The sequence below is a fragment of the Octopus bimaculoides genome, chromosome 6 (genome assembly GCF_001194135.2).
Source record: "Octopus bimaculoides isolate UCB-OBI-ISO-001 chromosome 6, ASM119413v2, whole genome shotgun sequence".
Classification (NCBI taxonomy): Eukaryota; Metazoa; Mollusca; class Cephalopoda; order Octopoda; family Octopodidae; genus Octopus; species Octopus bimaculoides.
The window spans coordinates 44,363,173-44,379,329 of NC_068986.1; the positions used below are offsets into that span (position 1 = coordinate 44,363,173).

Genomic DNA, 16,157 nt, shown 5'->3' on the forward strand with positions numbered 1-16,157 from the left:
AATGTGCAAGTGGCTGAGCACTCCACAGACACGTGTACCCATAACATAGTTCTTGGGGATATTCAGCGTGACACAGTGTGACAAGGCTGACCCTTTGAATTACAGGCACAACAGAAACAGGAAGTAAGAGTGAGAGAAAGTTGTGGTGAAAGAGTACAGCAGGGTTCACCACAATCCCCTGCCGGAGCCTCGTGGAGCTTTAGGTGTTTTTGCTCAATAAACACTCACAACACCCGGTCTGGGAATCGAAACCACGATCCTATGACCGTGAGTCTGCTGCCCTAACCACAGGACCATTGCGCCTCCTGACTGATAGAATAAGTACTAGGCTTACAAAAAATAAGTCCTGGGGTCGATTTGTTTGACTAAAGGCGATGCTCCAGCATGGCCACAGATAAAAGACTCAGTTTGGTGGCTGGCACTGCATAGTACCAAAGATCTCCTTCTGTGAACATACTTTTGTAAAAACAACTCAATCAATACACACACACACACACACAGAGGATTTCAGGGCTGAATATGAACATTTTTTAGTTTTCTCTTTTTAGGAACAGCTTGATGTATTGGTGAACAGTCAATGGCATTGGAGAGCATAAAGATAAAGGTTGCAACTGAGAAGTTAGCTGACTGAGAGAAAACTGGAAAAGAGTTACATTGTCATCATGAGTTGTGCTGGGTATGAAAATACCAGCATCATGACTACTGCTTAATGCTCTGTGAACTCTGGAAAGGTAAATATGAATGACACAGACAGCTACAATGGAAACTACGAAGCTATGGCCAACAGCATGTGACAAAGCAGGAATTTTGATGGCATCCACATACCAGAACTCAGCCAGCAACTACAGGAAAAGGTGATGGAATATCTGAGCAAGAGAATCCAGGCTTTGTTGAGCGAGATATGTGTTGGAGTCACCACCATGAAGTTGGCCTTGAATGAGGACCTTTACTATCACTCATACAAGAGGTGCAAGGACAAATAGTGACAGCCAAGGCCAGGGAGAACTATCTGATGAAGGCAAAGAAGCTCCCGATCAAGCTGAGGCATCCTACTGAACTAGGGATAATTTGGTTCTTCTCTATTATGATCAGTAGCACAACACCCAGAACAACAGTCCCACATATCATGAAAACTAAATTACCCCAAACTGTAATAGTATTTGGGTGTGTCTTCAGTGAGGGTGACATCATACCACACCACATCTTTCAACAGGGCCTTTTCAGACAGTTATGTGAAGCTGCTGATGATTGTGGTGGTCAAACCCTGGCTAGAGATGGTTGCTGCTGGAGGCTATATGTGTCACAGCAGAATTTGGCTTCTTGCCATGCCTCTGAAAAAAGAGTCAGAAATAGTTGTCAGAAAATTTCTATGACTTTACCAGCCCAAATTTCTGACCTCCTAATTCCCCTGATTGTAATCTCTTAGATTACTATGTGTGAGGCACAGGTGAAAAAGATACCAAGTGCTCTGCCTGTAGCACCAAGGCTGAGCTGATGACCAAGATCAAGGAAATATTCAAAGATCTTTCTAGGGAGACAGTGAAGAGTGCATGCATCAAGTTCTGGAGCTGTATTGGGACTTTAGTGTAAGCTGAAGATGGATATGTAATATCCCAGTCATAATCTAGTTGATATTTTTTGATTTTTTTAAAAATACTTTTATTTTTGAATGGGATATTGCGTTTTCATTTCATTTTTTGCAAGCTATCAAATTTAGCCTGAGCACCCTGTATATATGTATATATGAGACATAAGCAAACTTCAGATTAGTTAAAATATGTTTGTAACATATTTCCACTTCTAAAGGTAAATTCACTGTAGTTACTATGGAGAAAAATTCTTTCTTATGGTAAAAAGGTGTAAAAACACCATATCTATCCATTGCTGCTCCCTCTCAGATTCCCAGATACGTTTCTAGCTCTTTAGCCATTATCAATAGGAAATACCGAAGGGTGGCAACTCTGGACAGACTTTATTAAATACATATACAGTCATAGCTAAATACATGATTTCTCTTGTTCTTTTGTTCCTTGAAGCAAACATCTTAAAAGAAATAAGTGCTATTTTGAATGTTCTTCTATTAAGGCAACCATTCCTGCAGACTAATAATAATTTATGGTATTTTCAACAGAATCTAATATAGTTTCTTGTTTATTTGACTGTAAAATTGTAAATGATATAATATAAAAGAAAATATCATTTATGCTTTAGAATATGAAATGTGATAAAATGGTTAGGGTTTGGAGAGCTGTTGATCATTCTAAGAAAAGATGTCATAAGCAGAGTTTGCAGTTTATTGCAGTTTAGAGAGATCACAAAAAAAAAGAAGAAAAAAAACCCACTGGTTTTAAAAGGAAAACAAAATTAAGAAAAATTATACAGAAGCATGTGATAAAGTTTTGCTTTTAGTAATGTGGGTCAGAAAATGAATTAAAACAATAAAAACTTCAAATAAGAATATTATTATTATAAATAAATATGTTAATGGAAAACAAACCAAAAAGTGTAAATAGTAAACAGATGTGTGCAGCATTATAGAAGAATTTTTCTTGTAGAAGTACAAACAAATATGCAAGAACTGGCATTTTTAAAATTAAGAATGCAGTCCTAGAAGCATAATTAAAGTCCAAATGAAAATCAAAACTGAGATGATAACTAAATGTTCGATATCAGTGCATGGGGGAGAACTTAAATTGTGTTTTTTTCTTACTGAAAATTATGATAGGTAGATTGCTTTTATGGTACTCCACATTAATTTCCAATGGCAAACAACATAGATGTTAGTACAAAGATAAATATTTTCCTTAGCCACTAGCATTTAGGTATTTCATAGTTGAGCATTACTGAATATATTTATGAATAGTTCATTTTACTAGTTCGGCTGATCCTTCCATTCTTCAATGAAATGGGAAATAAAAGATGACAAAATTAATTTAAAAGATAAAATCTGATGAAAAATATCTCTTCTCTATTTGTGACAAGATGGTTTTATTCCTAGAATATTCATTCAATCAACAAAAAATAATCAGAAGTACTTAAATTCAAAGATTACAAAACTCATGAATGAAAAGAGAAAATTAGAGTCATTGGAAAGTTCATAAAATAGAAAGCAGATGAAAGTCCCACACAGAGAAAAGAATGAAATTGCATTCTGCTCTTGAATCCCATTAAGATTAATGGAAGTAAAGAAAGAATTGAAGCCAGAAACAGAGAACTGATAGTGGTACTAATGTCACTTGAAAGTCTCTTATGTTAATGATGATGAGGAGGAGAAAGAAGATGGCATAAGTGTTTTAATAACCCTCATTCATTTTTTAACATTTCATATATAAAAAAAGAAAAATTGTTTTATCAAATTGAAAATGAGTCTCAAACCTTATCAACAAGATAAATATTTTTTTTCTAAGAAAGTGATTGGTATATTTAAGAATATGCTAAAAAAAAAAAAAAACTTTATTTCTTTTCAATTTATAAACTTTGCATCAGCAAAAAAGTATATTGCAGAAACAAATTCAGCATATATGTTAGACAATTAATTACTTTTAGTTTTCTAGGCAATAATAGACATTGTTAATAGACATTGTTCTGAATACATGTGCCTGCTTCTTTAACATGTTAGGACATGCACTTAGAAAAAAACATGCTTAATCCTTTTGTTACCATATTTATTTTGAGATGCTCTGTGTTTCTTTCAATTATTTTAAATATAACAAAGAATTTAGTAAAATAACTTAGTTATCATTAAGCTAGTGTTAGGAACATAAATTGTGACTAAGGTTTGGTGGAAGATTTCAATTCAAAACTTATGGAAACAAGACATTTGTACTACAGAGCCAGAGTTAGTTTCAGCCGGGTTGGTAACGAAAGGGTTAATATAAGAATGCAGAAAATTTTCATGTATTATCATACTATTACTTCTTGATCATGGATCTTATATATGTCCACCATAGTTAGAAAAGTAATTTTAGTTTTCTTAGCTGTTGAAAATACACTGCCTCATTCTACAACCATATAGCTAAAGTAGAAGGCTAATTGGAGAAGTAGGAAAACATTACGTTTATTAGCAAAAGTTTTCTTTTCAAAAATATTTTATATGTTGAATGAACAGACGTCTATTGTCTAATCTATATTCTAAAACATTCTACTGTCAACAAAGTTCACTAAATTTGTAGTTTGCTCCATATTATTATTAAGCTGGCAGAATCATTAATATGCTGGACGAAATACTTACCATTACGTCACCTGTCACTACATTCTGGGTTCAAATTCCGCTGAGGTCAACTTTGCCGTTCATCCTTTCAGGGTCGATTAAATAAGTACCAGTTACGCACTGGGGGTCGATGTAATCGACTTAATCCCTTCCCTCAAGCTGCTCTTGTGGCAAAAAATTTGAAATCACCATTATTATTATTATTATTATTATTATTATTATTATTGTTATCATTATTAAGGTGGCAAGCTGGCAGAATCATTAGCACGCTGGATAAAATGCTTAGTGGTATTTCGCCTGTCGCTACATTCTGTGTTCAAATTCCACTGAAGCTGACTTTGCTTTCATCCTTTCAGGGTTGATAAAGTAACAGTGAGACACTGGGGTTGATTAGTCCCCTCCCACCAAAAAATTTCAAGCCTTGTGTCTTTAGTAGAAAGGATTATTATTATTATTATCATTCAGGCAGTGAGTAGCAGAATTGTTAGTACACCGAGTAAAATGCTTGGAGGCATTTCATCTGTCTTTATGTTCTGAGTTCAAATCCCATTGAGGTCAACTTTGCCTTTCTGGGTTGATAAAATAAGTACCAGTCAAGCACTAGAAGTCAATGTAATCAACTAACCTCCTTCCACCAAATTTCAGGCCTTGTGCCTTCAGTAGAAAGGATTATTATTATTATTATCATTATTATTATTGTTCTGCTGAGATCAACTTTACTTTACTTTTCATCCATTTGGGGATGATGAAATAAGTACCAGTTACACATTGGGGTTGATGTAATTGACTTGCCCCCTTCCCCAAAATCTCAGGCATTGTGCCTATAGTAGAAAGGACTATTATTGATAGTGCCAGTCCCAGCCATTTAAGATTACACACTACCCAAATGGAAATGCACAACACACACATATATTTTATATATATGTAGTTTATAGATGCAATATAGGTAGAAGTAGAATCAACAAAAAAAACCATAGTACTCTATCCAGTGAGAGATAGATATCATTTTAATACATATACTGAAAGAACTATTAATAGTTTCATGCTTTTAGGATACTTTAACTGAAAGATCGCTTGGAGATACATGGCGTATTTTATAAATATGCCGAGGCACAGGAGTGGCTGTGTGGTAAGTAGCTTGCTTATGAACCACATGGTTCTGGGTTCAGTTCCACTGCGTGGCACCTTGGGCAAGTGTCTTCTACTATAGCCTAGGGCCGACCAAAGCATTGTGAGTAGATTTGGTAGACGGAAACTGAAAGAAGCCCGTCGTATATATATATATATATATATATATATATATATATATATATATATATATATATATATGTATGTGTGTTTGTGTGTCTGTGTTTGTCCCCCCACCATCGCTTGACAACCGATGCTGGTGTGTTTACGTCCCCATAACTTAGCAGTTTGGCAAAAAGAGACCGATAGAATAAGTACTAGGCTTACAAAGAATAAGTCTGGGGTCGATTTTCTCAACTAAAGGCGGTGCTCCAGCATGGCCGCAGTCAAATGACTGAAACAAGTATAAGAGTAAAAGAGTTAAAGTATCATAAAAGCATAAAACTATTAGCAGCTCTTTTATTAAATTCATATATATATATAAGGTGTGGGGTAATAGCAGAACACATGCTCAAAATAGTTGAATGGTTATTTGTCAGGAGTGATATTTTTATTGGTAATTAACAAATACTTTATGGAAAGACCTAAATTTTTCTATTTATTGACCTCAGTTTTATCAGAAAATACTTGGTAATTCAGTAATTTAGTTTAATTAGGATGAACTCCTTTTCTCTCTTTCTCTTACAATTGAAGTATCCCAATTATATTTACTATTTGTTTACTGGTAAAAGGGAGCTAAAATACATTAAACTGGGCAGATTTTAAAGCCAGAATACATTATAAAACACTTAATTTACAGTCTAGAACAGTGCAACATTAAATTTTAAAATCAGCACTGTTGGTTTTGGTAATAATATTAATAATCCTTTCAACTAAAGGCCTGAAATTTGGGGGAGAGGGGTAAGTGAATTACATCAACTCCAGTGTGTCACTGGTACTTATTTAATTGACTACAAAAGGATGAAAGTCAAAGTTGACCCCAGCAGAATTTGAACTCAGAACATAAAGGCAGACAAAATGCTGTTAAATATTTCAGCCGGTGTACTAACGATTCTGCCAGCTCACCTTATTATAGTGTTCTATAGAGGGTTAGTGGAGGAAAAGTATGATGATGTTCTCAGGGAAACTCTGGGCGTCGACAAAGATCAACTGACCGGTCTGTTCTGGAGGACTTTTGGACTGGAGCCTATAGATAATTTCCAGGAATCCCTTGCCTAGTAATGCTACCAAGGGGTACTGCCTGTTCGGGATAAACTTTACAGATACGGAAGTGCTATCAGCCAAGCCTGAGTATACACCTATGAAAAAAAATAAAATAAAAAGAGAAGGGCTCTTGCCCTGTTGGTCAGGTACCTGTGGCTTTTGTGGGAGTTTTATTTGTTGTTTCTTTGTTATTTTATTTACATGTTCTAAAAACCTTTGTATTGTTCTGTTTTGTCATTTCATGTCACTTTTATGTTAGCCCTTGTGGTTAATAAAAATAATAATTATTATTATCATTAATAATAATAATGGTTTCGAATTTTGCCACAAAGACAGCCATTTTGGGGGAGGGGATGCGTCGATTACATCAACTGGTACTTAATTTATCAAACCCTGAAAAGATGAAAGGCAAAGTCGACCTTGGCGGAATTTGAACTCAGGATGTAGTGGCAGATGAAATACCGCTAAGCATTTCGTCTTGTGTGTTAACAATTCTACCAGCTCATCTTAATAATGATAATGCCCAATAGAACTGTTGCAAAAAGTTTGCCTCCTTGGCACAGCCAGAGTAGAGTCAGCAGGAAAATGTTAGATCGTTGAAGAGAACAAATAGCATGGTGATGTAGGCCGCAGGTAGCAAACCTGTTACTCATGCAAGACTCCAAGAGTTCCAACAAAACCCTGAGTTAAAAGAATAATAATAATCTTTTAACATCTGTTTTCCATGCTGCCATGGGTCGAATGATTTAACAGGATTCAGTGGGTCGAAGGACTGTATTGTGCTCAAATGTCTGCTTTGGTATGGTTTCTATGGACAGATGTCCTTCCTAACACTAATCACTTTACAAGGTGTACTGGATGCTTTTTTCATGGCAGCACATTAGTGAGCTTTCCATATAGCTTGCAACACTAAGATACCTGAGTAGAGGAGTCAGTTTTATGCAAGGTGATAAAGTATGAAAGAAGGGGCCAGAACAGATTTTTTAATTAGAGGAAATACATACTTGAGAGAACTTGTTTGGATATTTATAACACTAAAAATTTAAAGGATTATTCAGCTGAGCATATAAGCAAGTTAAGAAATGTGTGTAAAAGTTCCTCACTGGATTCCAGTTACAAAGATAGTTGTTGTTTAACTCCAAGTGGGTCCTGATTGAGTAGTTCTAGGATCATACTGTCCAATAATCCCCTCCAATTTCAAGATGGTAGGGTGTGATTTGAAGGAATTTGACTGTTATTATAAGCAACTGTATAGAGGTTCACTTGATGGCACTTATATCAAAAGTAGAACATGACTAGAATACTAAAGTACCAGGGTCTGTTTAATCAGTTGCCAATCTGTGCTCACATACAATGGTGATCATGGCACAAAAGAAAACACAAATCCACTCCAAACATCTGATGACAGGTGAAATGTGCAACAAAAGGAACTGTTGCTAGTATCAAGTTTTTGTAAAACATTTTCAATATCTGCTACTCATTACAAAACTTTAAAAATATGAAAATGTATCTTAATCAAACTATTTTACTGAATCATCAAGTCTTTTCTGTTAAAACCTAATGGACAAACGTAGGATTTCTCAAAAAGTTACAGTTAATTACCAATAAACACTCTCGGAGTGGTTGGCGTTAGGAAGAGCATCCAGCTGTAGAAACTGCCAAATCAGATTGGAGCCTGGTGTAGCCATCTGGTTCACCAGTCCTCAGTCAAATCGTCCAACCTATGCTAGCATGGAAAGCGGACGTTAAACGATGATGACGATGATGATGAAACATGTCATTTATGACAAATAGGAAATTATCTATAACCCCCATCAAACACATAACTTTACAGTTTTAGATAGAAATGATAATTACTTTGAGCATACATTGTCATTAACTGCAAATATTTATACATTGTGAATGTTTATTCAGTTGAAGTATAGTCATATATTGTTGGGACTGGCAAAAATAATAACAATTTTTCTTCTAATTCTTGCACAAGGCTGGGAAATTTGAAGGGAGGGAGAAGTTGATTACATTGACCCCAGTGCTCAACTAGTACTTTTTTTTTTTTATCAATTACGAAAAGATGAAAGGCAAAGTAGATGCCAGCAGGATTTGAACTCAAAACATAAAGAACCAGAAGAAATGCTGCTAAGTATTTTTTCTGACATGCTAATAATTCCGCCAGTTCACCACCTTTTCAAATGATGATAACTATAATTCTTTCAAATTTTGGCATAAACTCAGTAGTTTTGATGCATCAATCCCAGTTAGGTTTGGTAAGAAGCTTGAAAGAAGCCTGGTGTACCCTTATCAGATGAGTGGTCATAACCACACACTCCTTTACCTCCAGCATTGGGCTTCGTATATTTGACCCCAGTGTCACTTTGATGGCATGCACTGCTCTCTCACTCAATAGCAATAATAATGTGAAGTTGACTACAAATTTAGTGAACTTTACTGCCAGCAGAATGCTTTAGAATATAGATTGCCCATCCATTAAAATAACATGTCATTAAAAGTTAAATATGTAGAAATGTTTACTGCCATATTTAGTGAAAAATACATTATTCTCCTGAAAAGAGGTAAATGGTGTAAGTTTATTCAACCAGAACACACATAGCTGAATGTGGAAATGAAGAAATATAATTTTGACTTTCTCTTGAACTAAAGAAATAACCGATCACAAAAGAAGAGATTGAAATGGATGCATTCTGTAGATATAAAGAACAAAACAGAACAAAAGTTACACAGAAGAAGCTACATGCCAACACCACATTCCACGGCACAGACAAGTTTATATAGTAAGCACATAACCACACACTCCTTTACCTCCAGCATTAAAATATTTCAACAGGACAAAGAACAGAAATGGACATAAACAAAATAAAAGTATCTAGATAATAATAATAACATTAAAAAAAAACTGCTAGTGAGCAAAATTATATCTTACATCATCATAATTTTAATGCTCAGTTTTCTATGCTGATGTGATTTAGACAAGCCTGCCAAACAGTGTATTGCTAATCATGGTCTTTCATCAACTTGTCTGTGAGGGCTGGTATCCTGGAATCTGAGTTTACTCTTCTCACACATTCTCTTCCACAGGGGACCTTCTATTGACAAAACATGGCATTTTCTTTTTTTCATCCAAGACACTGCTATTTCATAATATCAAATATTAATACCAGCACAGTTGCCTCTCCTTTACACTTTAGTCTCTCTCTCATCTCACAGAGGTTCAGCTTTGCATTCATGCAAGCAATACACATGTAAGAGAGTATACCTCCTTCATTTTACCCCAACCTCTGCAAATCTTCCCCATGCAGGTACACATTTTTACACATGCTTCATACAGTCTGACTTTCACACATAAACAACATTTTGTTGCCAATAAAAGCAGCAGCTACTTACATTTAATGCACTCTGTCTTACTCTAGCTACTATACAGACACTACATCCACCTCTTACAATAATTAGGTCTCCTAGATAACAGAAACCAATACATATATCTAATAAACCACCTGATCAGTCCACTGATTTTATTTCATGGGTTCCACTGCTACTAACCACACCTTTGAAGTTATATTTCTTTGTCTGCTCATTGCACTTTTAATGTACCTCTTCTTTGCATTGAGTTCACAGTATGGAATTTTTATCAGGTCATTTTGTATAAATCAAGTAAGACCAATTCCATTTCACATTGGATTTGGTTTTTGACACACTGGCATTAAGGTATTTGGCCTCAATATCGTGCTTTCAGTATGAAATTTTTGCAACTCTTTGACTGAATCTGCAGCAAAAACATGCTCCAGCAGAAATATGCTCCTTAACATAAAAAAGTTTCCAAGAACAACCCTTCTTATGGATTATAATGACTAAAAGTGATGAGAATGGAACTCTGGTGGGCATCTACATATACATTAAATTTCTTGCTAAACTTCTTACCAAACCTAACTTTCCTAAGAGTATCCTTTTATATATATTGTACAGATCTCACAAGCCACTATCCTACACTAATTTCCTTAGAACTCACTAAAATACAGAGAAAAGTACCCTGTTAAAAACCTTCTGTATATCAACATATGCAAAGTAGAATGGCTTGTTTTTAGCTAAGTACTGCCCATAAAGATGTTTCATTAAAAATACAGAATCTGTGGTGGCATGTCCTGGTATATGCCAAACTGTACTGTATCGAGAGTAACTCTAGTCCTAACTAACTTTAATAAAAACTCCTTTAGCTACTTTCAAGACATGCTTTGTTAGTTTCAAATGCCATCACTCACTCCTTTCTTCTTTTCCCTTGATTCTGTTTACAATGATAGTGCTACACCAGCCATAGAGAGTAACACTTTCCTGCACTACTTAACCAAATAACAAACATATATGATTAACATCATCTTAATATTTTTTCTAGCACCTCAACAACTATCCCTGCTTTCCTTTCATTCATTTCCTTTATAACTATACTGAAGCTACTCTCCAGAGCTGACAGAATACAGAATGATTATCTTTTTTTAAAATGGTAATTACTGTTTTCTTTCCTCTTCCACATTGGAACCCAAACATAACAGGATAAGTTACCATGTATTGTAATTCAGTTGTGTAAAAATATTAACATAAATACTTTTGCTACTAGTCATTGAAATAAATGAGCATAAATAAAATAGCCATTTTCTGAATGTTAGAGAAATGTATTTTTAAAAAAGTAATTTAAGAAATAGAAGTCATAGAAAACATAAGCAGCAGACCAGAGAAAAGAAAAAAAATAAAAGCTCAGCTTAATTGAATCATTAGTGATCTAACGCATAATCTATGATGGTTGTACCAAAAGTAATGTAAAGGTAGACATAACATTTTATAAACTGAGACAGGTCATCCAAATTGCACATGTTGATAGAGTATCTTTTCCTCTGTTGTATCTTCTCTTCTTCATTACAGGCAAATAATGGATTTCAGGAAGAACTAAAATGCCATCAATGAGTTCTTGAAAAAGGTGGGTTTTAAGCTATCCAACAATGACAGAACATGATGGGTTGTTTGTGGATATGACACTAGTAACAGGAGTAATGTGAACAATTGGATGACAAAGTTTAAATAAGGGGAAACCAGTATTAAAGACAAGCCATGCAGTGGGAGAATATCAGCCACACCCACTGACATGGATGAATTGATTCACATGACAAATGACTCACAATATATGAACACAAGTGGACTGTGGTCACAAATCATTATGGAACATGCTACAGACTTTGGGTACCAGAAAGTGTGTGCAAAGTGGTTACCTTGGGCATTGATACCCAAGCTGAAGGAGAGAAGGGTGGAAATCTGCTCTGATCTGCTGAAAGTGTTTGAAATCACTAAAAACAAATGGTTTTTTTTTTTTTTTTTTTTTTTTTTTTTTTCCAGTCTGATAAGGAGCTGAAACATGAGTGTATCTCTATAATCAAGAAATTAAAGCTAAGTCCATGAAATAGTACCACATCTCTTCTCCAAGGCTTAAGGAGTTTAAGAGACAGAAAATCATGGTGATAGTTTTTGGTAACAAGGATACTGTTTCCCTAGATTTTCTGGAATGTAGTTGTACCATGAATAGTAAGCTTTTTGAATCACTTGCTAACAAAAAACTAGGTTGGTCAGTGGTACACCGTCGCCATATAATCTGGATTTGGTTCTCTCAAACTTCTATTTCTTTAGTTCCATGAAGGACAGTCTTCAGGGACAACAATTTGATGAGACAGATGAGGTGAAACCAGCTGTGAAGGACTGAGTACAACAATGTACACCTAGATTTTTCTCAAAGCAGATTCAAGAGATGGGTTCGATGATTGTATAAATGTGTGATGGAAACTATGTAGAGTAGTACTTTTATATATAGAAATAATTACCCTCTCAACATGTGTAATTCAAACAACCTACATCAGTTAATGAAAAGTAATGCCTCCTTTTGCCTTACATAGAGTATAATCCATGTGGTGGTATAGATATCTTAACAGAAGATGCACACACACACACACACACACTTCAGCTTGTTCTACTCTCATCTCACAACTACTGAGCAACAGAAAAGAAAAACTTTTTATACTAATTGAACTTTAAAAAAAAAAAAATCATTAAACTTGAAAAATGTTAGAATATATTTGTTAGAAACCTTTTTCCATAATGAAATGAAGAACTTGCCAAAGATTTAAACCCAATTTAAAGTGTTATTATTATTATTATTATTATTATTATTATTATTATAGAAAATAACCATTATTACTATTTTTGCTAATAGTAATATTACTACAATTAATATCATTCATTATTATTACTAATAAATAATTATAAATATTATTATTACCTCTTCTGCTATCCTCCACCACCTCCTCCTCATCAAACAAGTGCCTATAGTACCACAACAAGGGCTGACCCCTTTAAAACATCTTGTTTCAAAAGCTAGACACTTTTGAGCAATGCTGCACACATCCAGAAAAATCGCAAGTCATTTCAAAGAAAGCTATTGAACAGGAGCGAAGAAATGAGAAGAACAGAGTGATAGTGATATAGACCCAATCAAGAAGTTTCCTTACCTGCTCAGTGCCTTTCCTTTTAGTAGACTTGAAAAAAAAAAATAGAATGAACAATACTAAATAGACTGGATCGCATAGTTATAATGGTTTTCTCTAAATCAAAAAAATAAAGATAAGCTTGATGAATGTTTGAGATTTTTATTTTTTTAAAAAAGTCATACTGCTAATGAGATATTTAGATAATCAGTGAGGTAGATTTTAAGAAATGCTGATTGATATGATGAATAAAGAATTGCTTAGGAACAAATTTTGATTATATACTAAACAGAAACAAAGCCTGGATCATGTTTCTCTTGATAGTTTTGTTAAAATTATTTATAATTATTTTTTTTTTATATGCTATCATAAATTATATACATTTTTACAAATTTAAACATCTGCATATTGCTGGAGAATTTATTTTTACAACAGCATGGCCAATCGACAATGACTGTGAAATACAAGTTATTTCACAATCATGTAGAAAGGTGAAAACTAAGTTTTATGTCTTAGCTAAATATACAAACACAGTGGTTGCAATAAAGCTTGAACTTGTGACCATATGAAGTAGTCCTTCAACTAAACCTCATAAGTACTGTGCCTGATGTATTCAGTAAGAATTCTACTAGAAAATAATATGCATAATGAGTCCTCATTTATTTATTTATTTATATAAAGCAAACTACTGTTGAATTTAAGATATTTCAATAGTTTAAAGCTAACTTGTTTTCTTGTAGCATCAGCTTTAGTATTAAGAAAATGTTTAACCAAAAGACCTCAAATAACAACCAATATGAAGTTTAAGTAAACAAGAGAATTTTGATGTTGAAAAATATATTAAAAACATATTATGCTACAGCTATTTCAACTTGAAAAAGAGACTGTCATCAAGCTTTCTAAGTAGGTAAACAGATTACATTTAAAATTGTCTTGCTACTCCTATTTGTGAATATATACATTTTAGATATGCAATCTTTCTACTGTGATGATATTGTATGAGAATTTCGTGACTTGCATGCTTATCTAATCACTCCTGAAGATTTAGAAATGACTGTGAATATGTGTACAAAGAGGTTTTTTTTTTCCAGAGAGATTGGTGAAGAAATGCAAGAATATTTTTGTCTTTTACTATTTAAGTGAATAAATCTAATGAATACTTAGCATACTTGCCATCCTATGTTTACTAATTAAAATCTCATAATCTCAACATCAGTCAGAACCAAAAACACATTTCAGTTATTTTGGAGTAATTAATATCCTGGAATTCTTAGGAATGGTTGTGTTGCTTTGCAACCACATGACAATACTTTGGGCATGTAATGTATCTTCAGCCATAACTTTTGGGTAATCAATGCTTTATGAGTTAAAAAAAAGTATGTAGAAAAATACACAGAGGCCTGTCATGCGTATACTGAGTACTTTTTGGCAATGTACACATTGGTAAGAAAATTAATAAGTTGGTACTTTCAAATAAAAATGCTTTTTGGTGTTTGTTCTGCACAAGTTGTACAAATGCTCCTTGTCACATACTCCATCATATAAAAAAAAATTGGCACTCCAATGATTACGATGACAAGGGTTCCAATTGATCCAATCAACAGAACAGCCTGCTCAGGAAATTAACATGCAAGTGGTTGAGCACTCAGACACATGTACCCTTAACATAGCTCTCAGGTAGACTGAGTGTGACACAGAATTTGATATGGCTGGCCCTTTGAAAAACAGGTACTGCTATTTTGCCATTAAATGAATGGTTGGTTTGTTAGGAATATAACCAATGACACTATTTCTCACAAAATATATTAAGATATTTTTTTAAATAATACATGAAAAGTTATAATTGACCACCTCTTGAAAATAGCAGGTAACTTCTATATAGATTAATGGAACACACTTCAGCAATGGCTAGTCTTTAAGCTTTCAATTGTGTTTGATTCTTTTTTTTTTCTTTTCTTAAGATCACATAATAGAAATTGAATTTTAAAATTAAGCTATTCTTATAAATTAAAAAGCAATCTGCTTTCACCAAAGGGTACAATGCAATGTAAGTGAAAGGATATAAATTTTTACTTTGTTGTTCATTTCTGATTATTATTAGGTGTGTTATTCCTTGCTCTTAAAAAAAAAATTACAAAACAAAAAAGAAATATATACTGGATATATTCTATGTTTAAATTTTTGCCACCACTGAGATGTTTATCTTTGAATATATTTTGGAGTACCATCAATTTTTTTTTAATTTAAATAAAAAAACTAATTGAGCCTAAAATCAAACTAGCCTCTATAGTTTAAAATTATATTCTTAATAAATTTTCTCAATCTACCTTCAATATTGGCTTTAACTAAAAGTCAGTCACTAGTAACTGACTTGGTTTCAAAAAAATGCACATGAGACTATGAATATATGTTGAACACATTCAACATATAAAGAACCGAAATAAATATTGCAACACACACACACACACACACACACAAACTGAGACAGATTTCTTGTAGAACTCTAAACAAAATCCTCTTGACATTTATTCATTCCTGGCATTGTTGCTACCTTCTAAACTGTGATGATCTTCCCTACCACAAAAATATACAATCACCAGAAGACTGAATGATAAAAGTGATAAAATAATGAGGAAATAATTCCTTTTCTCCAGATTACACCATTTCTTCTGAGTTTAAAGTTATAGAGTTTTTCTCTCACACAAAATGCTACATGGAGTAGAAATGAAGTGGTAGAGGTGAGACTTGACTGATATATATATTAACTAAAATGAGTTGTGGTGTACATACAATACAAAATGTGTTATAGATTGGTGCAAACAACAAGTAAAAAATTCCAGACTAATAAGTTTTTTAAAAAAATCATACAGCAATACAAATATGTTTATCCTCATGCAGTAAAACCAAAAAAAAATTTTCATTCTTATTTAAAAAAAAAAAAAAAAGAGTAGAAGCAAGCAGTTCAAATTCATAATAATTACAACAAAAATTAAGCCTGAAAACAATATCAAATTAGAAAAAAAGTTAACAAGAATCAAGTCAACAAATCAGATATAGAAAAATAGAAGAGCAAAGATCATTCC

At 33.6% G+C, this 16,157-nt stretch overlaps 1 protein-coding gene across 3 annotated transcripts in view; it reads right to left on the reverse strand.

Annotated features, from left to right (window-relative positions):
• Nucleotides 1-16,157, reverse strand: part of LOC106880060 (WD repeat-containing protein 7) — a 112,588-nt gene that overhangs the window by 36,895 nt on the left and 59,536 nt on the right. For 2 of the 3 annotated variants that reach the window (XM_052968711.1, XM_052968709.1), the window contains one exon: nucleotides 13,099-13,125. The exons of the other annotated variant lie outside the window; for it this stretch is intronic. In XM_052968711.1, coding sequence (XP_052824671.1) covers nucleotides 13,099-13,125 — 27 coding nt within the window. The remainder of the gene's footprint in view (nucleotides 1-13,098; nucleotides 13,126-16,157) is intronic. 3 annotated transcript variants of the gene reach the window in all.